The sequence below is a fragment of the Photinus pyralis genome, unplaced genomic scaffold (assembly GCF_008802855.1).
Source record: "Photinus pyralis isolate 1611_PpyrPB1 unplaced genomic scaffold, Ppyr1.3 Ppyr1.4_LG5, whole genome shotgun sequence".
Taxonomy (NCBI): Eukaryota; Metazoa; Arthropoda; class Insecta; order Coleoptera; family Lampyridae; genus Photinus; species Photinus pyralis.
This window is the reverse complement of record NW_022170596.1, coordinates 18,040,058-18,064,512: the sequence shown is the minus strand read 5'-3', so window position 1 is coordinate 18,064,512 and position 24,455 is coordinate 18,040,058. Positions and strand designations below refer to the sequence as shown.

Genomic DNA, 24,455 nt, shown 5'->3' with positions numbered 1-24,455 from the left:
TAACGTTGAATTATAGCCGTATACCTAGTTTAAGTTACGTATTAAATGTGCCATAATTGATCTAAAATTAAATCCGCTATTGTACTTGACACCACGTGTTTATAATCCACTTAACATGTATTTGTAACCGAGACGAACTGAAATTATGCATTTGTACAAACGACGGTACAGCTTCGAGCTTATTTCCTAAGTAAAGTGTGGGGTATGTACGAACTTTGACCCGGGGTCAATGCTATCGTGTCAAAGTCGGCGTTGAATCAAAATTTCAATACAAATTGAACGTCACGCGTTTTCAATTACGTGGGTCTACCACCTATTCCTGGATTGCTTCGTCATGTTTTCGTATCATTAGGTGGAAAACTCAAAAGCTTCAATGAATTGAATACATTCGATCGTAGAGTGTATATCGTTTAGGTTCTCGTGATCGTATCCTAATAAGACATGAAGGAAAAACAATGAATAATTGTTCTGTAAATAACAGCTAGATAAACTATAACAACATAATATCTAAGATAATTGGCATTGGGACTAGTTGGAGAATATGGCAAAGATTCTTTAAGAATTAATCATGCCATATGACCTAATATAAACGACGGCTGTTTGATCATTGGGTTCGTAAAAAGAAACGTTCTATAATAAGTTTAGTTTTATTGTGTGGTACTTGTACCTAATAGGTACTTAGTTATCCTGTAACTAACGTTACCAAATCCAATACTGACTAAAAGTAGGTAACTAACAGAACATTCTCTCTTTTCATGCTTAAAATATTAATCAAGGGATAAACAGGTGTTTTTAACAAGTCTCTAGGTCGGGGTTATGTATTATACTTGAAATCACAATCGGATTTTCCTACCTCAAAACTTACTTTCAATTCACTGTTTCCGGGAAGCACTGATCTATTACTAGCTTGACATTGGTTCTTAATACTATTATTAGTAGGAGATGGTCCATGCCGGAGTAAATCTTGCGGTTCGGTAGGTATAGTAAGTTACGGGAAGTAAATGTGCCAAAATTTCGGACAAAGTTTAGTTTGATGAAACCCTGAATTAGTGTCCAACTTAGGAAAATAACTTTTAATTGAACTATTATTGTTTCTACTTTTGCTATTAGAGAATGCAAAAGTTGAACTTCTTTGTTAAGTCTTATTTTAGAATTTTTTTGGACTACTACTTATATGAGACTGACCCAGTCAGTAGAGACTGTACATAGGGCTGCATACTCTCAATAAGCTTTATACACATTTCAGTTTTGTACCGATATCCTTAAAGATTATTGGAAACCTTTTGTTAGCATTGTTTTTAGCAGAGTTACGACTCTTGTTGAGCTGCACAAATTTTTGAATTGAATAAACTTTTAATGTAAGACATCAAATTTAATTGTATTATAGCTGTTCTACCAAGTATGGGTTTAGTTAGATCATCTATGAATGTCTGTACTGAAGTGCTGGCCCTGAAAACTCAGTTTTACTGATAAAGTACCTAAAACTTTTAATTTAATTCCGGACGGACCTGTAATTACTTTATCTGAAACTTTCAAATTGCTTTAAAACATTTTAAATAAAGGGCGAGGAACACATGAAATATCAGCCCCCGAATAAATTAGAGCTCTATTTTTTTGTTAATCTTAGATACAAAAATTAAAGCTAACCATTCGTCTGTATCTACTTGTTTATTGACCCCAAAAACAAATTGACATCTTGCGACTCCTCTTGAGCGTTTTCCAAGATATCTACACAATTAAGTTATAACTTAATTAATTAGGTTTTCCTGCAGTTTTCCTGATTCGTAAGGTAAATACCGGAGTAGTACAGAACAACTTAAAACCTTCCGCAGAGGCACCTCTAAGAATCAATATGCGGGTCACTCTGTAATTGGGCGCAAGCCTGATGAGGGCCCAGAACAGGAGAAGGATAATAAATAAATAATAACTCAAACAGTTCTAAGTCTAACTCTTGATTTAAACTAATTATTATGGATAAATCTGACTTAATATATTCCTACATCATATTGTCTAATATCCTGGCTTTTGACACTTCCTCGAGGGGTAAACCACTGAGCAAAAATGTGTACACCAGAATTTCAAAAGTTCAAAATAATTCCAGAATTCCAAAAAAATTCCATCAGACTTCCAAAAAACTGGCAAAACTGCAAAATAATTCCATTGAGTTCCAAAAAATTCCATTGACTTCCAAAGAATTCCAGTAACTTCCAAAGAATTCCATTGAATTCCAGTTACTTCCAAAAAGAATTCCAATGAATTCCAGTGACCTTCAAAAATAAATTATGCTACTTGCAAAACGTAAGGTACGTCAACACATTCGTATCCATTCGATTATAGTAAAGAGCATGTTTTTGTATATAATCCGGATCCTTTATTATATTATTAGCATACTAAACTTACAACACTCAATTAAGTGCAAGTAATCAGATTCTAAGACTGTAATTTACAAACCAAAAATGTATTAATTGCAGGTATTATAAACATTAATAAAAAGTAAGCCATAACCTAATCCATAGCTTGTAAAAAGATTTAGAAGACCTTGAGAATTCCAAATGAATGAATTGCATATAATTGCATATAATACATATAGTTTTTGTTTGTATAGATGTAATTCATTTTTTCTTTAAAGTTTTGTTAATATAACGGAGACCACAGCAACTTTAATTTCTTAATTTCAAGGTGCAGACAAGCGTTTGCTTACGCATCTTGGGCATGATGTAATTCACTCATGTATAAATATTTATGTACTTATATTTTCAATATATTTCAATTTCAATTCAATAAAAATTGCAAGTTAATTCCCAAAGATTTCCATGAATTCCAAAAGAATTTCATGAATTCCACAAGAATTCCACCACAATTCCACAAGAATTCCACAAAAATTCCATGAATTCCAAGAGGTTGTACACCAGAATTCCATAGAGGTTTGCCCCTCGCACTTCCTGCATATATTTTGTTGCTGGTTATCATTCCCCATTATGTGGCTGTAGATCACAGAACCCACATCCGTCCCTACTTCCTACATTGCTGTGCTTCTAAACATCTCTTTTCCCCTACCTTTGCTGCTGCCCCTTTTGAAAATCGGTACTATTACCACTTCCTTCCATTGTTTCGGTAGTCCTCCTCCGTATCTTGTTTATAAGTTTCTTCTTCAGCATCTCTTTAATACTACATGTATTCTTATTTCGTCCCTTCGTGAAATGCTGCTTCCAGTCCTCAATTTGTATTTCTCTCCTCGTTGTCTCTGTTTATCACCTTCCAAAAGTCTCTCTCTTTTTTCGTCCTTGTTTTTACCTTACAATTTTTTATTGCTTCCAAAATTTGCCCATTCCCATCTCCCTCTATATTTCCGTTTAATATTCTCCAACCTCTCTTTTCTGTTAATTCCAATAACAACTCCTACTATTTGTTACATTCTTTATTTCTTTCTACCTTTTGTTCCTCTTCCCATCAATCAATTTTCTTTATTCCCTGTAATGGCATTTAAATCTCCCCCGTTTATTTTTTAACTCTTTCATTCCTTCTGTGTTATATATCGTTATCACTCTTCCCTTTCACTTCCACTCGTCTTTCCCGTATGCCTCTTTCGTTTCATTCCCCCCTTATATATTTTCTTTTCCCTTTATGTTATCCCTGGTTCTTTCATCTGATTCAGTAAAGTAGGTAACCTATTCTTCAATTCTTCTTTCTCCTTCTCCCATTGCTCTTCTCTCCCTACGTCTGATTCCCACCGTCATTTTCTGTTGAATTTTTCTGTTTGCTCATTTGTCTCCTAATTATTCGAATTTAATCGACAAGACTGCGTTGAGCCTCTGGAAAATAAATCTGTCCCGTTGTTACTCGCACGTACAATGTCTAAATATACCATAAACTAGAGGTTTCAAACTTAATTAATGAAGCTTTTGTTCTGGAAATTTCATCATTCGCGAAAAGGAAGTACAAACCTGACAATATTACAGGTACTTGATATTCAATTGTAATAATTTGTTCGAATTTCAATAGTGTAAGTATACTGCAACGAAATAAATAAATCAGTGAACTTTGGTCAGCCAAAGGTAAGTAGTGTAACTTTTATAAATGCATGTTGTTCCACCTTTTTACTGTCGCTACTAGTGTTAATTATAAAGTCTGTCAATCAAAACTATCACGTTTGCCAGTGTAATTAATGTAATGGTATTTGTACTTGGGTACATTTTAAATTTCAAAATAACTTTCCGAGAAAGCACAAATGGTATGCAGTAATGCAGTTTATAGAAAAACGTGATTTAGAAATGCATCAGAAGTCTATCGTCAGTAGGTGGTCGTAAATTTAAATATCCTTTTCAACACATTACTCGATACAAACGTAACTAACTGGCATTTTCCCAATATTATTATTTTATGTGTATCCACGCTTAAGTTTATTAACTAACCAAAGACGCACTGAACTGGGTAAAATAACATCATCGATTTTATAACAACATTAAAGTTGCATATAAATAATTTAAAGCATTAAAATTAGGAAGGTAAAGTAAACTACATCTAAATTTACGTAGCATTTGACATTGAAAACGTTACGTACTTTAAAGAATTTTTTTGAACTTGTATCGATGGAGGAAAAGTAAAGAAACCTAAACTTGGCATCCTAAACTCTTTTCACATTGACATTGATTTATTATAATTATATAGTAACATCTGCCATATAAATGAAATTTGAAGGATCTTTTGATATTTAAAGGAAAATTAATCTGAGCGTTTCAGCTGAAATTTGTTCGAATACGATGTGAGACGCCGCCATAGTTAATAATTAAAGGCGTCTTTGTTCCGTTACAGAAATGTTTCGGATTAAATGGCACTTGTCCATGTAAAGGTTCTATAAAACTGATCGAATTTGATTTTGGAGTGATTCCTTATTTGCTTCCAAAATTAATTATTGTTTTGACATGTCACTTTCACCTAATTTATATATCTTGCCAACCTGTGTAGCTCAGATGAGTTTACGTTAGTAGCTCTAGCTCTGGCTACAATACAAGGGTCCTGGGTTCGAATCCCAGGTAAGGCATGGCTGTTTGTGATTGTATAGTGGGTTGAGTGGGGAGAATAGCTAATTAGCTAACACTCCGCCCACTATAAAATAAAGGCAAAAAAAAATAAAAAATCTGCACCACAATCCGGAATCAATTTTTTAGTACCCAAGAAATGTGTTTGTTGTCAATTTTGCCCAAAATTCAAAACTAAATGGCCTAACAATGGATACATCTTTGATAGGTAAACTTACTGCGAAGAGATGTTTGACGACAATCATTATGACCATCATGACTGGTACAAAGAGTACTGTTAACTGTACTTCCTTAGTCATCAATATGTTGATTAGCACTCCTGAATATTATTTTATTTATATGCCTGGACTGGATGATGAAGAGTTAAAAGTGCATAAGTTTATTTTTTATAATATTAACAAATCTCTATAGTAACCCTTTATAATTGATTTTGCAATACACACCCTGTAAGAATAAATGATTTTCTGCATGCGTCACTTTCGCTCCGAGTTGCGTTGGCACACTTTTCGGAAAGGTCGCGTGTCATATGAACTACTGCGGACAGTGTGTCGACATCGATGTCATTACCGACTATCACCTTCACATTCTCCAAGACGCATTTTAGATAGCACTTGAAACCATCGTCGTCGGGAACATGCATCTCCGTAAGTAGTCTCTCTGGTAGTGATGGATCTATTTTCGTTAGGTTGACACACTTCTCGCGATGGGGGTTTTGAACTGCGTTCCAATCGTCAATAAGATGCTGGGGTAGCTGAAATGGAAACGAAGTTAATGAAGCGCGTGTTCAAAACAAAATGACTGCGATTATTGTGAAGCTCAAAAGTAAAAATAAATACCTGCGAGTGCACAGAAAGGAATAAAGTAACCAGCAGTGTTATTAAGCTCTTCATTGTGAAATAATTCTAATTTAGATTTAAGATTTTTGAATGTATATATACTTCTTTTTCAAAACAATCCATTTTTTTTGTTGCACGAGTTGTTTACCACTAGATTCTATTTTTCACATCGAGATACAATCTCCATTATCAAGCTACGATCGTTACTTAAACGTAGCTTGAGAAAAAGTGTTGTTAATAGTAACAGCTTGGGAGTGTTTTGCAATTTCCTCTTTTGAAAAATTCGTTTACCGATGTTTTTTTGAGGAAGATAACAGTTTGTCGTAGGTATTGCAAATGTTCGTGTTTGAACTTTCTAGTCTATAACTTTTGATTGAGAAGTCTGATCGAAACAGTACGAATTGATTTGGATTCTACGCACCCAAATTAATAAGAAAAAGTGTTTTCCCGAGAAATTTTGGTGCAGTCGATTTTTGGTAAAAAAGGAAGGTGTTACACTGCCTTTTTTTGAGCCCCGAAAAAAAAATTATCTCACATCGACCCGGAAAAAAAATTTTCTTATAGAATGTGGCCTGTAGAATGCATAATTTCAAACAGTTCCAAGATTGGGCTACTAGTTCAAAAGTTACAGCCCTTTGAATTTTTTTTCGAAATTGGTTTCTAGTCTATAACTTTTGATTAAGAAGTCTGATCGAAAAAGTAAGAATTGATTTGGATTCTACGCACCCAAATTAATAAGAAAAAGTGTTTTCCCGAGAAATTTTGGTGTAGTCGATTTTTGGTAAAAAAAGGAAGGTTATACACTGCGTTTTTTGAGCCCCGAAAAAAAAATTGTCTCGGATCGACCCGGAAAAAAATTTTTCTTATAGAATGTGGCCTGTAGAATCCGTAATTTCAAACAGTTCCAAGATTGGGATACTAGTTCAAAAGTTACAGCCGTTTGAATTTTTTTTCGAAATTGGTTTCTAGTCTATAACTTTTGATTAAGAAGTTTGATCGAAAAAGTACGCACCCAAATTAATAAGAAAAAGTGTTTTCCCGAGAAATTTTGGTGCAGTCGATAAATACCTACTGCTTGGGTATTTTATTTAATACACCAAAATATATAATTTAACACAAGTGTTTTTGTTTTCAAACACTCACAAAATTCACAAAGGTTTGTATGGAATATTAAAATAAACATAAAAAACATAAATGACAGGTCATTTTACAAAAATATTTGTAAATTACGTAAAAAACATAAATTACTGGTAATTTTACTGTAAAATTACGGTTTTTTTAAAAAAATGGTAAGTTACATAAAATACATAAAATACATAAAAAACAAACAATTGGTAATTTTACACGTAATATTACGCACTTTAAAAAACGTGTAATTTAACATCACTAGTTTGAACACATAAGTTACGCAATATCTTACAACATACGAGTAGGTATAAAGCGAGATACCTAGTTCCACGCAATGAGTAATGAAAATTACCTAATCACATGTCTTTTTTAGCACTTTTTTTTTTTGACTTTTTACAATAGGTATGAGTCGCATGCGTTAGGTAACATCATTTATTAACAATGCAAAAGTAAAAAAAGTTGAACCGTGGTCAGAATGAAATTCTCTTCAATATATTTTCTCAAGCATGGAAAAAGTTCCCAGTCCGCATTTAACATAATACACATGTGTTCCTCAAAGTTTGACAGATGAGGGTTATTCAAAATTATACAGAATTTTGACACGCAAGGGGCTGGGCTACAGCTTGCTATGAATGTTCCTAAAGGCCTTAAATGCTTCGCAAAAGACTCGTGAAGCAGCTCTGGGGATAGTTACCCACAGTTTCTTAAATGCTCATAAAAACCTTTAAAGACGTAGACATCCATAAAGGCTTTTCGTATATGCAATACCCTTAACCCTTAAAAAGGTTAAGGACTCTCTAACGCTTGTGTGCTGTAGAGATCATTAAACGCTCATGGAGAGAAAAGGTTGTTGTTAAAGACTCTTAAAAGCTCCGTCCTTTGACTTTAAATACCCTTATAAAGCCTTTAAGATTCTCAAGTCTCTAAAAATCTCCTCTTGATGAAATATTAGCCATCGGTGATAAAAAACGAAGGCGGATGTCATGTAATCTTTTCGGGAAATATGACGTTTTTGTTCTAGAAGACTCGGGACCACTCGTGAACATTCGAGTTAACTATATAAGCAAATCGAAGTGGGCTTCAGTTCAGTTCCCCCGAAGTAATAAACAGTTCGCGCTGTTATAAATTGTATATTCCTGACTGAGTTTTCTTTTTCTTATGATTGCACCTGTGTTTTATTTATCAAAACAATTATTGAGCGTTGTCATATTGTGTTAGGAGACCTTTGTGAATACCCGGTTGTCATTTTTATGAGATCCTTGTTCAATTGCGCGGGGGGGGGGGGGAAATTTGCTAATAATTTTCAATATTTTTGTATTTGAGGGGATACGCTCTCTAATTTTGAAGACAACTGCATTTTGATATTGACTAGAATAAGCCATTATTTCTTTTGTTACTTTCATTTCACTGTTCTAGCCTTTTTAAAGATGCTGGGTGCGCATCAAATGTTGGTTCCAGACATCGTCAATGAAGTGATTTTGGGAATGGCTTTGATGAGAAAATTCGGGTTTACGTAGACCTGAAGAATAGATTACTTCGAGTGGAATATGTAGAACGTTCAACGACGACATGGCTAGTCAAGGAATAATTCAACCATCCCGCCCCCTCTTGCACCTCACCTGTGGTTTACTTTACAATACGCTGCAATTGCTGCAAATAATGGACTTGGATTGTGCAACATCGGGCATTCCTGGTCATCTACTGCGCACTAACGAGGTGGATTTTTCTCCAAATACTCGATTCAGGTCCAGGTACTACACTACTAAATGTTTGCCATTTCAGGCGTCATATTAGCTTCCGCTAGAATGCGAGAGCATCAAAATCCATCTTTCATCGGACGACAATATCACATTGTATTGATAAATTCCATTTTTTTGAAACTACTTTAGAAAAAACTACTTTCTTCTTTAAAAAGGGTGAAGAAACTGTGGTTTTCCTCTCTAGTGAGGAAAGTAAAAAACAATTGCTGGGTCAATGTTAATAATGACATGTACAATTGAAACATACCCGAATCTAGATTGCTATGTGTCAAACTTCATTATTGCATGCGATAATTTTTCAATTTTGATCGTAGCTTCTTCAGAACAAATGATGTATCAAATCGCATCACATTGGTAATGTCTAATGACCCCTGCCACATTGATATTAAGTTAATTACTACATGAAAATTGAATTTTATATTACAAAAGACGATTTCGGGAAAAATTGTATAGCAGTGAAAACTTTTTGGTCTGGAAAATTTGTTGCCTGAACACCACCCTCCGAATCAAAGGATCCACGCCGGTATCTTATGCACAAGTCAAATTGTGGAATGTGATAATTTTCCCAATCGACTGTAACCGCTCGCATCTGCAAGTAAATCATGAACCGGTGAAGAACAATGAACTTAAACTAAGTTTTCTTAGTGTATTGACAAATGGCTTCAAAGAATGAACAGTAATTATATTCAGTATAAGGGAAAGCGCTCTGAAAAGGATAAAGTTATTTTTTTAAGAAGTTGCGCGGGCGGTTTTCTTTCTATATTCCATATGTATCACCAAAAATGCACTATTGCATATGCCGATTTACAACTTCTTCTAATATCTCCGGAACTAAATGGAAATTTCTGATTGTCTGAACAGTCCCTTAATTGTCTAGGAGTTATAACCTTTACCTACAGCTTCCGGCATCCCCATTTTGTTGATTTTTACTTTGGGCACCCTATAAAACACTATTCACTGAAATTTAATTATTCTCTTTTTAGCCGAAACCTTCTCCAATGCATCTGATTCCTTTACCCGGTTTACTACTGTAACTAAATGTACACGGTATTTGCCGTGTAAGAACATGTCATAAGACCGTACTTTAACATATTGATATACAATAAAGTCAATTGTCACAGTTAATCATTCACAGAAGCCTTCTCATACTGCATAAGGCAATCAGGTACATTTTTCTGCACTCATTTTTTTCAACGTCGCTTTCTGCTACGCACATCCGTGCAATTTCAGGAGTAATGTGTACTACCTCAATAAGCTCTTGGATGTCCACCTCGTGACTTGATTTCAACACGCCCGAATTTTCCATTATGCATTTTAAAAAACACTGAAAATTTCGTTCGTCCGGCATATAGAATTCCCTTAATATTCGTTTGGAAATCGTAGGATCCAGATTTGTCTCATTGGCGCATTTCATCGAGTACTTCTCCAGACCGATTTCCCAATCGCTGATGATTTTCGAACTAATTATGAAAATTACAATAAAAAATGATTATATTTATAGTAGAATTACCTGCAACGTTGTTGCGCAAAAACGAGAAGTAGCATTATTATAAGAAACTTCATTGCCACGAGTATATACAGCTTTTGCGTTGGTACGGAACTTAGTTCACGGAAGCCGTTTTAAAAGAATTGGTTACTTATCATACTCAAGCTGCTAATTTATTACATGGGAATTACACAAATGGCATCTGACACACTATGGTAATTTTAGGTGCGCGTTTGTTTTGACACAGGTAAACGTAGAAGGTTAAACATACTTTTGTGTTCCAAAATTTGCATTTAAAGCTCGCGTTTTAGCGTCTTATAAACCTTATAATAAACGGTTTGGATAGTAACAAGTAAAAAACTAAGGGTGAGTTAAGTAAATGAGGTCTGGGATGTTTGTTGCAAATTTGCAATTCATATCCATAACAAATTATGCCCAAGGCTATTAGTACCAAGCTAGGACTATGTACACCTACATCACGTGTAATGAACGATGTAGTTGAAGCTGTACGATTCACTCCAATAATGGAAACGCAAATTAGTAATTCGAAATTCTGCACGAGAATGGCATAAAACCGAATTATGTTTTATCGTGTGAATACGTTGAACGGTGTTAAAATATCGTCGGTCATGGGGTTATTCTGAAACTGAAACTCAGCACAATAGCTATACTTCGTTTTTGCTTTCTACCTAGTTCTTTCTACCACCGTAAATTTTTTTGAAGGAGGTCACTACTTAGAACCTTAGAAACCAGGAAGTAACGCGAGCGTCATATATTAATTTGTTAGAGATGTGGAAATACTCTCTGTAAATTTTATTCCATTCTCTTTTCGCGGACAAAAGATATTTTCACACAAGAAGTTTAACCACAAATTTATTAGTGGTTTATACTTCATGGACTTAATGTGATAGCTGTTATAGACATTATTGTCTTTTACAATAACAATGAGCAATGGCATTAGCTATAATTTCAATTATTTCTATTCGTACATTATTTCAAATAAATTTCTTCACGTCAGCGGACAGCGACATGATTAATTTCGTTTATTTTATAGCAAATGTTAAATAGGCATTTTAATAGGTTTGAATGAGTAAGCTAAGCCGTTCTTTAACCATAAGGATAGATAAAGTGATCACTTTAACCGTTCATTAGTCTTTGCTATATACGTATAGTAAATTTGTGAAAAATGTCATTATGTGTAGGATACTAATTACACTATTTACAAACATCCCACATAGTACAGGGAATATCTTGTCCATCTTATGTATATACTATGTAAATTCATTATAGGATAGGCATATGTATTTTATGTTCAGTATGGATATTCTATAAATATACATTTTGGATGTGCTATGGGATTATATGTTATGTATATGCGTTTTGGATTTGATACATGCGTGTTCTGTATTACCGACGTTACAAACGTTAGCGTCTCATTTTCTATGAATTACGGCGATGAAGATAGTAAGGTGCTATTGCAAATACAGCTCATTTTTCTAAAATCAGGAGTGTTATTCTGCGAGTGATTAATGAGTTTGTTTGTCTAATTTTGACAGTGAAAGTAATGATTTTTATTTCGTGTGTGCATGATCTAAAGTTGCAAATATGTGTTAGTGAGATGTAATAAAGACTGGATAGGAATTAATATAAGGACAAGAATGGCAGGTATGTTAGCAACCTATTTGTTATGAACTCGCCCTATTATAGTGTTGAACAAGAACACGATCAAAATGGCTCAAGACTACAGTGTTAAATAAAACAATAATAATTTCTTAAGCACATTTTCCATTGTACACTAAGAGACTTAATAAACAAAAAGCTCCACTCCGTGAAAAGAATTTATTTATGAAGGTATAGTGGACGCTAGTAAACTTCCCGAATGTTAGAGGAATCTCTATAGAACATGCATTCTGAATGTAGGTATACAACATACATAGAATATCCTATTGAACATCTTTTGCATATTATAGGAATATTCATGATATATCCAGTTGTCAGTATACCAATATACATAGCATGTCTGATGCATATACATGCATATACATAAGACATCCAAAACGTATATACTATGTATTATGTGAAGTCTGCCAAACTTATATCCCAAGCACATACATCGGACATTTGCGACACACTTTTCCACATTCTATGGATATACAATATCCCACGTGGAATGTACATGGTATATGCAATGTATATAAGTCTGCTATGTGGGATGTCTGTCTTTTATATCTACATTCAATTTTAAATATAACCTAGAAGATAGTGCTTAGAATAAATGGAATATTACAACCAACCATCCACCATGAATCGTTTAATTTACGCAAAACAGATTGGCGTTGATTAAAGGGTAGGAATAATATGAGATAAACGCTACTACTTTCGGCACCGAGATGCCATCATCAGACTTCGAATAAAGTAAAATAAATATAAAAGTAATTAAACAGCTAAACATTACATGAAGGGTTACTTAAGTACGTAAAATGCAAAACGTAGCTTAACACTCGAGAGATTAGCGATATTTTTGGTCTATCATTAATTTATCCGGTTCAACATACTCGTCCGTACTACAAAAAAAATTGAAATTCCCTCAAAAAGAACAGGTCGTTGTTTTCTCTTCGAGTGAGGAGGTGCAAATTCTGGAGTATATTTCCGAAGTAGGTACGATTGTTGGCCCGGAAAATGTAATTTTTGCACCACGTTTATCTGGAGCCACAATATGTATTTGGCTGGACTCAGTTTCTACAGTTGACACATTCCATGATACTCACAAAGGAATTAAACGATAAATTTATACCGGAAAGCTGCTTTCTATGTAGCAACTTCGACCACACATCGGGTAATAATAATGACATAAGAAAACCAGCAACAATATCAACGAATAATCCTACGGACACAAGACCAGGAATAATTTTGGTCAATATCGAAGCTTCCTCAACTAATAAACAACCCCCGCCATCGTCTACAGAAGCCGGCGATGAAAGTAGGTAGTATTGAAGTTCAGTCTCGTCTCGTCTCGTCTCGTCTAGTCTCGTGGTCTAGCTTGGTCTCGCCAAACTATCCAAAAATGATGTAGGACATATAAAAGGCATCACTAAGGCATGACAAGCAAATAATAATGTCCTTCCTTATCTGTCCGCTAATCACGAAAGATAATTTCTTGTATTATGCGTATTTTAAGGTTTTCCTTTACTATTCGCATCTCTGCTAGATATTAGCTTTCGTAAAATGTAACTGGTAATGTAACTAGGTAGAAAAGATCACTGAATTCTTTGTTACTTAAATACTTATAGTTAATCTGACCAAGTTATTTTGTAAACGTATGGATATAGCAGTGTAATATCTTTGTTACCCAAACACTGCAGATGTCATTTTTAATAATGGTAGATAACTGGTAGCTATTATGGCCTTTTCTCAAATAATTATAATTTCTTTCTAGATACTTGAAATAATATTTTTGTTATAATTGAGTCATTACATAACAGTATGAAGCTAAATTTCAGTGTGAATGGATGCTCTCCTATTTTATGTTACCTTTTTTTTTGTTCTTACATGTTTTAAGTTTAGTATGCATGTGTTTACTAGCACGTGCCCACTAGGTGAGATTAATAATTGTGATGTTGCTCTGTAACTGGCTTTGCTGTTGAGCAATAAATATATATTTATTTATTTATTTAAACTCTTACTATGATGGTACCTAGAACCAATTGGATTTAAGGCCATAAACTTGTGAAAACAAATTCTAAAATGGAAAAATAGACTAAAATAATATATTCTGGTGAAATAAACCAATTCCCTACTTATTGGTAATAAAAAATCTGCAGATTAAATACAAACATTCACACATTTCACTTGACCTTTGCACAACAATATACATGCTAAAAAATAACCAAGCTCAATTGTATTGCAGTTGCGGGGTTGGTTATAGATTATTTAAACATAATCTGTCAACGAAAAATATATGATGTTCTACAAAAGTTACAACCCCTGCAAAAGATTGTAAATGTTCTAAAAACGAAGATTATTTACAGCCAACAGTTTTTGCATATCTTACTAATGTGAAATCTGTCTTCGTTTTAATTCGTAGATGGACTATTAGTTTAGTTACATTATTTACTTATATTAAGTAAGCAAGTAGCAAGTATTTGACTTGGTGAATCATTAGGTTAACTCATAGTTTTGCTCATTTTTTGGATATCATTTAATCAATCTGCAGAATCTATCCCTATCTCATAGTACACTCTTCAGTTGCACTCCATATATTTTCTTTCCTTGACCTTGCGTATATTTTTTTACGATGACAAACCTGAGCGATTAATTACAACAAAAAATTTGCTTAATTGATTCTGTTCTCTAATGTATGCATTGCATGCAAATGTGTTGATTTGGAAGAATTACATGTCAATTACCATTTGTATTGTTTTAGTGCGAGCAATTTATAGCGCCCAACTCCTATAAATGTAGAATTTTGGCAGATGCGTTTACCATCTTAACATGAAGTCCTTTATCGTGCACAGCCTGCGATCAAGTGCGAATCTTCTTATAATATTGTGCTTCATAATGAGTTCAGTAGAGTTGAAGGTAGGTATACCTATATGTTTGTATTTCTTTACCTAAATCCATTTTACTTAAAGCTACGGCCAGACGTAATAGTTCATTGGGAAAACTACCACATTCGGTATTTTGACACTTGTGTAAAAGAAACGGGCGTGGACCCTATGATTCCGAGGACGATGCTTAGGCAAATTAATCTTCCCGACGAAGAGAGCTTTCACTGCTATCTGAAATGTATTTTTCAATACAATCATATGTTGACGCCCGATGGAAAGGATATTGATTATGATGCCTTTGGGGCAGATATTCACGTGACGCCAGAAGTGCTGAAGGTGTGCAGGGAATTGGGTGGAACTGAATCGGAAATATGTAGGAAAACTTACCTCGTTGCTAAGTGCACAATAGATGACAAAGTCAATTCCAGTGGCCGATAAGTTATATAAGTTGCACTTGTCTTTGTTCACTTTTAATTGTTCCATCACCAAGGGCGTAGCATTTAAGAAATAAAATATATTAGTTTCTATTTCATTGCTTTTATTGTAAGTGGGTGGGGTTTCGTGCCAAGCCGCTTTCCCAAAAGGAATCCACAATACGCACGAAACTTGCCCGATTTCGGAATGTAATCAATAATTCGTTTTAGACCAGTAAGCCGGCTTGCACGTGCAAAGGTCCGTGAGGTTGCTCCTGGAAGTTGAGTCAGGTGTGTCAATTTATAATTTACCTGATACTTTTTAGTTGGTTTTGGCAATAGTGACGTAAGTTTCTCTTCGGTACCGATGTTATCGCAAAGTCAAAATTGTTCAGGGAGTGCTTCACATTTCCCGTGACATTTGTTAGAATTGTTAGCTCAGAGGTGATTTTCGATAAAATTGCGTTAGTTTCTGTAAGTTTTCATTGAACCTTCGTTTACTTTCCCTTCTTCCTTGCTAAAAAAAAGGAAATTTGTCCAGGAATACTTCACACTTCCCTGGCGTTGACTTGAATTGTTGGTTTAAACACCATCGATTGAATGGTGTTAGTTTGTGTAAGTTTTCTTAAAATTGTTTACCTTTTATTGATATAAAAATTAAAATTTGTCCGGCAAAACTCACTCGCCAAAAGTTACCTGACTTGTTAATGAAATCATACATATAAAATCACCAAGGCAATATGGGAACGAGAAATTATGCACAGTTTATGGACTCAACATGAAATACCATGAGTGAGCAGTGTTTTCCAAAGTTGACTAGGCTCCGACCCATCTAACAAAAGTTTCCAATCATGGAACCCACCTATTAGCTTTTTTGTTTATTTAAATTTTTGGGAATTAAAAATAACTGAATGAAATATGAAATTTATCACTTCCTATTTTTTATTCATGTCATATAGTGGCGAATCGCCCTTAATATTCTGATGGGTCACTACCCATAGTTTGGAAAATACTACTATTGAGTAATATTTACTTTGGTATTACCAAATGAACAATTTTGTCAAGAATACATCCCAATAAGTGTCTATATACTGTCGAGAATGTGGTGATGATGCTACTGGCAGGATGCTATCTAGGGAAAGAGCGTAAAATTGAAATGGAGATCAAATGATTCAAGAAACATTTTACATTCTCTGACAAGACCTTTAGATGGATTAGAGCGGCTCCAAGTGGCAGCTGAAGTTTTAAGGTACTCAGCATCAGGATACCGCAAGAAGCATGCAGATGTATAGATAAATAGATAATATTTACTGTGCCGAGAGACCGTACCTACAGTCTTTGCACTTGTCAGGATGTATACAGAGTGTCTTAAATTGAGTAGGATAACATGGCTATCTTCGTTATTATTATACTTACACATTCGGTTAATGGCAAAATTGTGTAGTCTTTAATGTTGACGGATATTCCGATGCGATATTTTGAAAAAAATAATTCGTTTCGTAGATAATTGGAAAAAGTGAAAATCTCCATTTTTAAAAAGTTCAAATATTTTACTAACAAAGAAAGCTATCGAAAAAAGTTTCAAATAAAAGTTGCAAAATTCGATGGGATAAATTCAATGGATGTAAATTTTTTTTTCAAAATGGGGGTTTTCGAGATATTGACATCAACTTCCTTATTTTAAATGAACGCCATATTGGATTTTTACGTAACTCGATAGAAAAATTACAAAGCCAGTGATACTTATCACTTAAGTATTTCATTTGGGAATCAACCCTGCATTTTTGCCTCGAGGGATAGCATAATTTAGTACGGAAAACGATCTGCATAAAAATAGTTGTAATTCTTTTATTATAGGGGCCATCGCCTTGTTTCATATAAGTACCACTGCCTGCTTCTTGCGGTATCCAGATGCTAAGTACTTGAGTACAAATTTCAATTTTTAAATCAATGAAAGGAAAACAAACGACGATTTTATGAGAACTTACAGAAACTAACACCCTTCAATCGAAAGTGGTGCTTAAATCAACAATTCAAGTCAGCGCCAGGGAAGTGTGAAGTATTTCCGGATAAATTGCAATTTTTTTTAACAAGGAAAAAGGGAACAAGTTCAGCGTTACAGCGACCTGTGGTCTACGTCATCAAGGAACTGTGTGTGCATTACTTTAATTAGACTAGAGTATTGTATCCTTAGCAATGATATTCAATTTAATCACTCTTAAAGTCTAAAACAACTGCTACGAGTGATTGGTAATAAAACCGTACACGAACCCCCACGAACTATTAAAATTAATCGAAAATCTAAACGCCTTCTTAGAGCATTAAAACGTTTTATTACATTTAGAAGTTTCACACAACTTGGTAACCTTGTTAATATTAATTGTTTTGCGAAATATTTACCTTGGTCATGCCTTTCTCTGTACATATCTTAAATACCTTACAAATGTACATCTTCGCGATTTTAATAGAGTTACTGGGTCGTGAGAAACCACACATTTTTGTTTATTGATTGTTTCTTAATGATCTAATATGGTAATAATACCTTTGTCCGACAATTACACAACAATTTGGCGACGAAGCTCTGCTTTTTGTATCAAGTTACATTCGTTTTAACTAGGAGCTAACCTTACATTGCATTGAATTACATAATGCAACTGTACTGTGGAAAACGCTTACTGGGTAAAATTTTTGAAATAAATATCTAACCTAGAACTAGTGGGGATTGGTAGAACTAAAAACCTTAACAAATGGAGATTAATTAATGGCCGTCTTCATGATCAATCAGTCAGTTTTAGGCGTGTTTAATTATCTAAAGATTGAGTGGGAATTATAGTCTTTGGAGAGACTTCGAGGCGGTTTGAGACTCAAGGCGACCAGTTTAGGTCCGGAAGGATTCACGTTATGGTTGGGGTGAACACAGTCTTCCCGTTGAATTAAAAGTGACCATTAGTTAAAGTCCAAGTTCGAAAAACTAAGCCGGTTTGACCGGGAATCGTATTTTCCCAGACTTACGGAAGTTTCAAAGCTCGCGGGGAAAGTTAGTATCCACCTTCTTTGTGGAAGCGCAAACCTTTGAATATCTAAACAAATGTTTTTCTTTTTGGATGAAAAGCACATGCAATCGACAGAACAGAATAAGCGTCTAGGAAACCACACGAACGTGCTGCATTGTGGATTGTTGGTGTAATGAGTATCAGTGTAGTACTATTCGTATGGTTTCGTACATACTTAATGTGTTCTATCGATTGCAGATACTAATGTAAACGTTTTTTTTTAAATACCTTTCTCCCATACTTAAGAATGATTGTTTCTAACTAAAAGACTTTCATTAATCTGATACAACATAAAAAATTTGCCAATTTACACTGAACTAATTGTTCAGTGACCTCTGAAACTCTAAACTTTTTTACTGTTTGTGCTCCCCTTTCAGTACATACCGAAAGATTGCTGCCACTATTTTGACATCTTGACTTGTTCGGACCCTTTTTGTGGAACTGGTTTTTCTATAATTTGTTAACTGATTCGTTTGATTACTGACCACCCATCATCTTCACTTCTGCTAATTCACATCCTATAGCTATTTTACAGGCATCTGAGAAATTTAAATCCTGCTGAGACGAAAGCTTTTTCTGGATATTATCATTCGAAATTTCTTAAACTAAACGATCCATCAAAGCACTTTCTAAGCTTCACACATTTGTAGAAATAGTTATTTACATAAAAGTAAGGAAAATGACACATTACTGCCGAGGAAATATTGAAGTGCTTGAATTTACGAGTCAGGTAATGTCAGTTTACTGACGAGTTTTGTATTAAATTTTACCCGAAATCGTAATTTAATGTAAAATTTCAATATTCATATAGAACTTTTGAATAACGTCAATCTGTCAGTGATCAGTCATTATAGGCCGGTAAAGTGACAGGTGCGGCTGGTACAGTGACAGGTGCGGCCAGTAAAGTGACAAGCGGCAAGAAACGTAGTCTGCATCTGCCTCCGTCTTGGAAACTACAATTTCCTGACAGAAAGTAGGCATGAAATAGTTATTTACGTTATAAGGCCGGGAAGTGGCTTATTAAAGTACGAGTTTAGATGGAATTTCTAAACGAGTGCTTTAATGATCACTTCACGGCCGTGTATCGTACAAAATTTATTTAATTTATTTCATACTGTCTCAATTTTGAGATTTCTTTTGATTATTTTACATAACACATGTCATCTTTAGTCGCATCACCTTTGAATCCGGTATCGTTGCATAGTTACGCACGAATTGTTTGGTTGTTCATTTACCTATTTTAAAACAAAATGGACGCCGCATGTTTTTCTGGTGGTGAATTTGTAAGGGTGATTTGTTCAAAAAGTGAAGAAGCTGTAGAAAATCTCATCCCCAGAAATCAGTATCAGTTATATAGTTTGTGCTTGGCGAAAAAAGGTACAATGAGGATAATAATGTGAACGAAAACTTCATGCTTTCTAACTTTTTGGATGCGGTAAGAAAATAATTATGGCTAACAAGCCTTCCTTAAACTAATAGAATACCTTCTAAGCCAAAAAGTTCTCTAGTTCTACATTGTGGGCCAAATATTCAATGTGCAAAACCATGATAAATGAAAACATTTCCAAATATGTCAAGATGACAGCACCTACAAAATATTACCTTTTAGTAAAGGTTAGATGACTCCTAATTGTACAACTTTTTAATTTCGGATTCATCAGGACACAAAAACTCACGGTAGACGTAACGTAGACATATTTACAGTCATTAATAAGTGCGATGGAGTGCATTTTTTAAACTTGTAGAGAAATTGTTGCAATTTTCGCTCCAAGAAGCTTTCGAGTGATAATGTAAATAGCTATCATCTTAAATAAATTTGACGTTTCTTCTTGTCACAAAATTATCAGTTGCTACGCAACACTTTCCGGCCTTGTGATGTAATAGATCACTTTCCGGACTCAAATGAATGATGTAATGTACTGTATAGCGGTCATAGTGATGCCGCCGAGACGAGACTCAGTCTCGTCTCGTCTCGTCTCGTCTCGAATTTTCGAGACGAGACCGAGGTTCAGTCTCGTCTCGTCTCGTCTCGACGAGACGAGACTAAGCATGAGTCTCGTCGAGAGTCTCGCCGAGACTCTCGTTTGGTCTCGAATTTGTTTGTATTTATTTGTACTGTTTTAGCGGAATAGTCTAAATCGAGAACAAAAAAAGATAAACTTTTGCGAATCGATTTCTACGAGTTCAAGGATCACTGCGGATTAGAAGTCGTGTTTCCGATTACGAGCTGTCAAAAAATTCCCTGAAAATCGTATGCGATTCTTCGTACATATCTTGTTTAATTGTGCCCACGGACACGGAGGCCATCTTGAGGCCTGCTTGTCTAGTCCATAGGCTCACTTACCCTCTAAAAAAGAGAACCCGTGGTTATGAAAGGCGATATTTAAGGGGCTGGCAGAATTAACTTCCGGCCGGAAAACTGCAGGCAGACCAACATTTCCTGAAAAGGTGACTTTCAATTTATATGCATGTGAATTTTCCAGTTGTTGTGTTATGAGTATAGCAATTCACAAAAAAACAGTTCAATTAATCCGCTTCTGCCGCTATTTCCGGCTGGACAAAACTCGGTAGAAAAGAATTTTTCCTTAAAACCCATCGCCCTCAACCTACGGTTATCAATTTCAGGTGGTTTGGTTTTCGGTTTAATTTGCGGAAAAAAATTCACCGGAAGTGCCTATTTTTAATAACATTCCGGCCAGAAAAAGGCTGGCAGAAGACTCATTTTGTGTTATTCAAGTTGCAAGGAATCCAGTAACAAAGATTTCATCTTGTTAGCTTATCACTACTGGTTCCATGCGTCCGGCTCTCGTACCTACTATATTACTCCTATTATTTACTTGTCATGCCTTCGTAGTTCGTGGTCTTTTATATGCTATATGCTCATTGCTCTACCTACATACACTATATTTGGATAGTGTCTCGAGACCAGGCGAGACCAAACGAGACTAGACGAGACGAGACGAGACGAGACTGAACCAGGACGAGACGAGACTCAGACTTGGTCTCGTCTCGAGGTAACGAGACGAGACGAGACTTTCGAAAGTCTCGTCTCGTCTCGTCTCGCGGCAACACTAATAGCGGACAGTATGAAATAAATGAAGGTTACAGAACGATTTTGGGTAAATGAATATTTCGCCAATCTCCAGTATCTAATCTGTAATAGTCTTAATTTTTTATTTTTTATTCGGTCAATGATAACTGCAGACTAGGAGTCCTCGGTGAAACTAAGTTTCTCAATACGTTGTAAATTACAGGACCTGTGTAGGGTTATAAAGAGCGAAACTTTCGTCTTCGTTAACGATTTTTACGGTAAACAAGTGTTCTTTTCTATACAACACGGTGGCTAAGTAACCTCATTACACATCAGTACCTACTGATTTAGTTGCTTTGTGTTAATGCATGTGATCTTGTCTAAATCGGCCCACAGCATCCGTTGCAATTGACACCGTATAACCTGCAACGCATCGATCGCCCTGAAAATTCCCATTTGGAAGTATACAGTTATGAATAGAACGCTTTATCTCTAAAAAATTTTCCAGAACAACATAAAAGCAACTCCAAAATTGGGACGTTTTTTCAAATAAAGCACAAATTATAAACAAATAGGATCGTTTATAAGCGGTGGTAAACTATTGGAATATATCAAGTATGTATAAAATCTCATTTGTCACGCGAACGTAACGCAAGGAGAAAAACATAGCAATTACGTTGGAAGATTGCATTGCATGGGAATCGTGACGATCTGCAATACGTACTTATCTATCGAACAATACACCCTTAATGAAATTGTATCTCCTTGACGCACATTTTAACCAACATAAAGTATTTTAGAAGCTATTTACCCAGAAAGCTTGTTTAATTTCTATTGTGAAATTACAAAAACATCTCTTACCGTTGAATGCCTTGAATAAAAATATGTTACTTTGGATTAATTACAATCAATTATCATTTATATTAGTACTAATGTGGGTAATTGGATTGCAACGCTAAGAACTAAATTCATATAAATAAAGAATTGTAGTTGGTCTACTGTAGTGAATACCTACTCGTACTTCAACATGAAGTCCTTTATCCTGCTATGTGTTCAGATCATTCTAGCGCAGTCGAAGGTAAGCCAAACTGCAACTTTCTAATTAGATAACGACCTCATTTTGTTTCGTTATAGTTACATCCCCAAGTTATTACCGACTGGAACAATTTGCAAAAGGATTTTATCGAAAGTTGTTCAAAAGAAGCAAATCTGGATCCCACGATACCGCCAAGAATTTTGGAAGATTTGTATATGCCCGATGAAGCCAATTTTCAGTGCTACATAAGGTGCGTTATGAGAAATAACAAATTGATTCTACCGGATAATAATGTAAATGCCAAGGAACTAGCGGAAGTTGTCCATATAACGCCAGAAACGGCCATGAAATGTATAAAATCTGCAGAAACTGAAACAGATGTTTGTAGAAAACCATACCTCGTTGGTATATGTTGCATTGAGAGCAAATTTGAGACTCAAAGTTGTAATTCGTAGGTGTTTAGTTTGCTTTTAGCTAGGTATATGAACATTTTTAGAATGCCTGTACGCACTGTAACGAAGGATCCGAATTTTTAACCTGTTATTATAGATTTTCACGATGTTTAGCCCAGCCACAGATATACGTGTATATCTGTGGCCCAGCATTATGATATGCTCGTTTCGTGAACTTATATCTTTACGTCTAATTTGTAATCATGATCAGATTTAAGAATGGAGCAAGGGAGTATGAGAGAGAAAGACATAATCACTTCTGTCGGCACTCTTCAAGTGCTACTTTCAAATTGTTTGATTTCGAATCCTACATTCTGAAATACAGATAGTACACGTTAAATAATTAAATCATAAAATATTAAACCGAAGATATATCATTATCACGTAATTAATAATAAAACACTTAAATGTAGCTCAAACCTATCTTGAAGTGTGTATCATTTTTAAACTGCGTCACATTTTTTTGGTAGCGGTGGAATGTGACGGAAATGGGGGGGGGGGGGGGGGGGAAAGGAAAGGAAAATTTTCTTGTTAAAGTGGATTTTCACTGGCGGTGGAAGGTAGTCCGGATTGCAAACTTCTGGGGAGAATGTAACATCGTAGATGACGAAGGCCACAAATACTGGGTCGAAGTTTTAGATTACCACGTCCTAGTTCTCGTTCCCGATTTAATTCGTTTTATGCACCTTGCACAATTCAATACGATGACCAACAATAGTCTTTTTTGTCATACTCGAGCCTTTCCTCTTTGTTTCGAAAAGCGGAGCCGTTTCTACATACGAAAAGTTTTTTCTGAGTTCAGTGAATTGTATAAGGGCCTATTCATTGTGTTTTTGTAAATGTATAATTCCTTGTGGCACTTTTTTAAACACAAAACCGAACTAAATTTTTCTTAATCTTTTCTGTTGAGAGTCTGTAGCAATTGTACGTCGCTTCTCGCTCGGTAGCTAAACGAAGAATTTGTCGAGTTTTCAAATAATTTTGAGCTGAGCGGTTGACCCTCCCCTGACCCAAAATCGGAATGGATCTACTTTCTTCTCTTCTGACGCGTACATACCTAAACTATTAAGTAATCAACTCCTCAAAAACAATTAAATTAAATTAAATCATTAGCTCATTTGAAACACAAATAAAGCGCAAGAAATTGGGAGAGTAAAATTTAAGTAAAAACAAAAACAATCATTATCCAAATTCAAATCAGTGTTGTCCTCTATTCATCACATGAGAATAGCTCTAGGGACTTCATTGATTACAAGAAAGGAAAAAGAGCGATTGAAAAGCTTCCATGGCATGTACACACTCACTTTCTCCCTTCTTTCTCAATTTACATTTTACAATTCTCAATCTGTAGGACAACATCTGGTAATTTTATTTCTCTCATAATCGTGACTTTACACCGATGTTTAAGATATTGTGCCACCAGCTGTGCTGCGGGATGTTAAAAAATTACAACAACAATTACCATACATCCTATGCTAATTACAAAAATTACAAAGTAAAATAAATGTGTAAACAAATTGTGCCTATTGTAAATTTCATACAATTCGGTTCATAACTAACGGAGCCGTCCCTATTTTTTGGCGTGAGTTGACAATTTACGAATTCTAATCTACAGGTATGATAAAGAATCCACCTGCAAAATTTCACCGTAATCGGTCCATTCTTTTTGGAGAT

At 35.0% G+C, this 24,455-nt stretch overlaps 3 protein-coding genes across 4 annotated transcripts; 2 read left to right on the top strand and 1 right to left on the bottom strand.

The window, feature by feature from the left end:
- Window positions 1-5,402: 5,402 nt before the first annotated feature.
- Window positions 5,403-10,480, bottom strand: LOC116171698. 2 transcript variants are annotated; one of them, XM_031488671.1, is made up of 3 exons: window positions 10,274-10,474; window positions 10,010-10,223; window positions 5,403-5,790 (listed from the first exon to the last, which is right to left on the bottom strand). In XM_031488671.1, the coding sequence occupies exons 1-3, from the start codon at window positions 10,324-10,326 to the stop codon at window positions 5,458-5,460; spliced, it is 600 nt and encodes a 199-aa protein (XP_031344531.1). In that variant the 5' UTR covers window positions 10,327-10,474; the 3' UTR covers window positions 5,403-5,457. The 2 variants fall into 2 exon arrangements, 1 of the variants encoding a protein (XP_031344531.1); XR_004145497.1 differs by lacking the exon at window positions 5,403-5,790 and adding an exon at window positions 9,094-9,703 and having other exon boundaries at window positions 9,754-10,223; window positions 10,274-10,480.
- Window positions 10,481-14,672: 4,192 nt separating this feature from the next.
- LOC116171699 lies at window positions 14,673-15,323 on the top strand. The gene is made up of 2 exons (XM_031488672.1): window positions 14,673-14,827; window positions 14,881-15,323. Exons 1-2 carry the CDS (start codon window positions 14,741-14,743, stop codon window positions 15,232-15,234), a joined length of 441 nt encoding a protein of 146 aa, XP_031344532.1. The 5' UTR covers window positions 14,673-14,740; the 3' UTR covers window positions 15,235-15,323.
- Window positions 15,324-22,298: 6,975 nt separating this feature from the next.
- LOC116171700 lies at window positions 22,299-23,008 on the top strand. Its single transcript, XM_031488673.1, has 2 exons — window positions 22,299-22,371; window positions 22,428-23,008. Exons 1-2 carry the CDS (start codon window positions 22,321-22,323, stop codon window positions 22,782-22,784), a joined length of 408 nt encoding a protein of 135 aa, XP_031344533.1. The 5' UTR covers window positions 22,299-22,320; the 3' UTR covers window positions 22,785-23,008.
- Window positions 23,009-24,455: the final 1,447 nt, after the last annotated feature.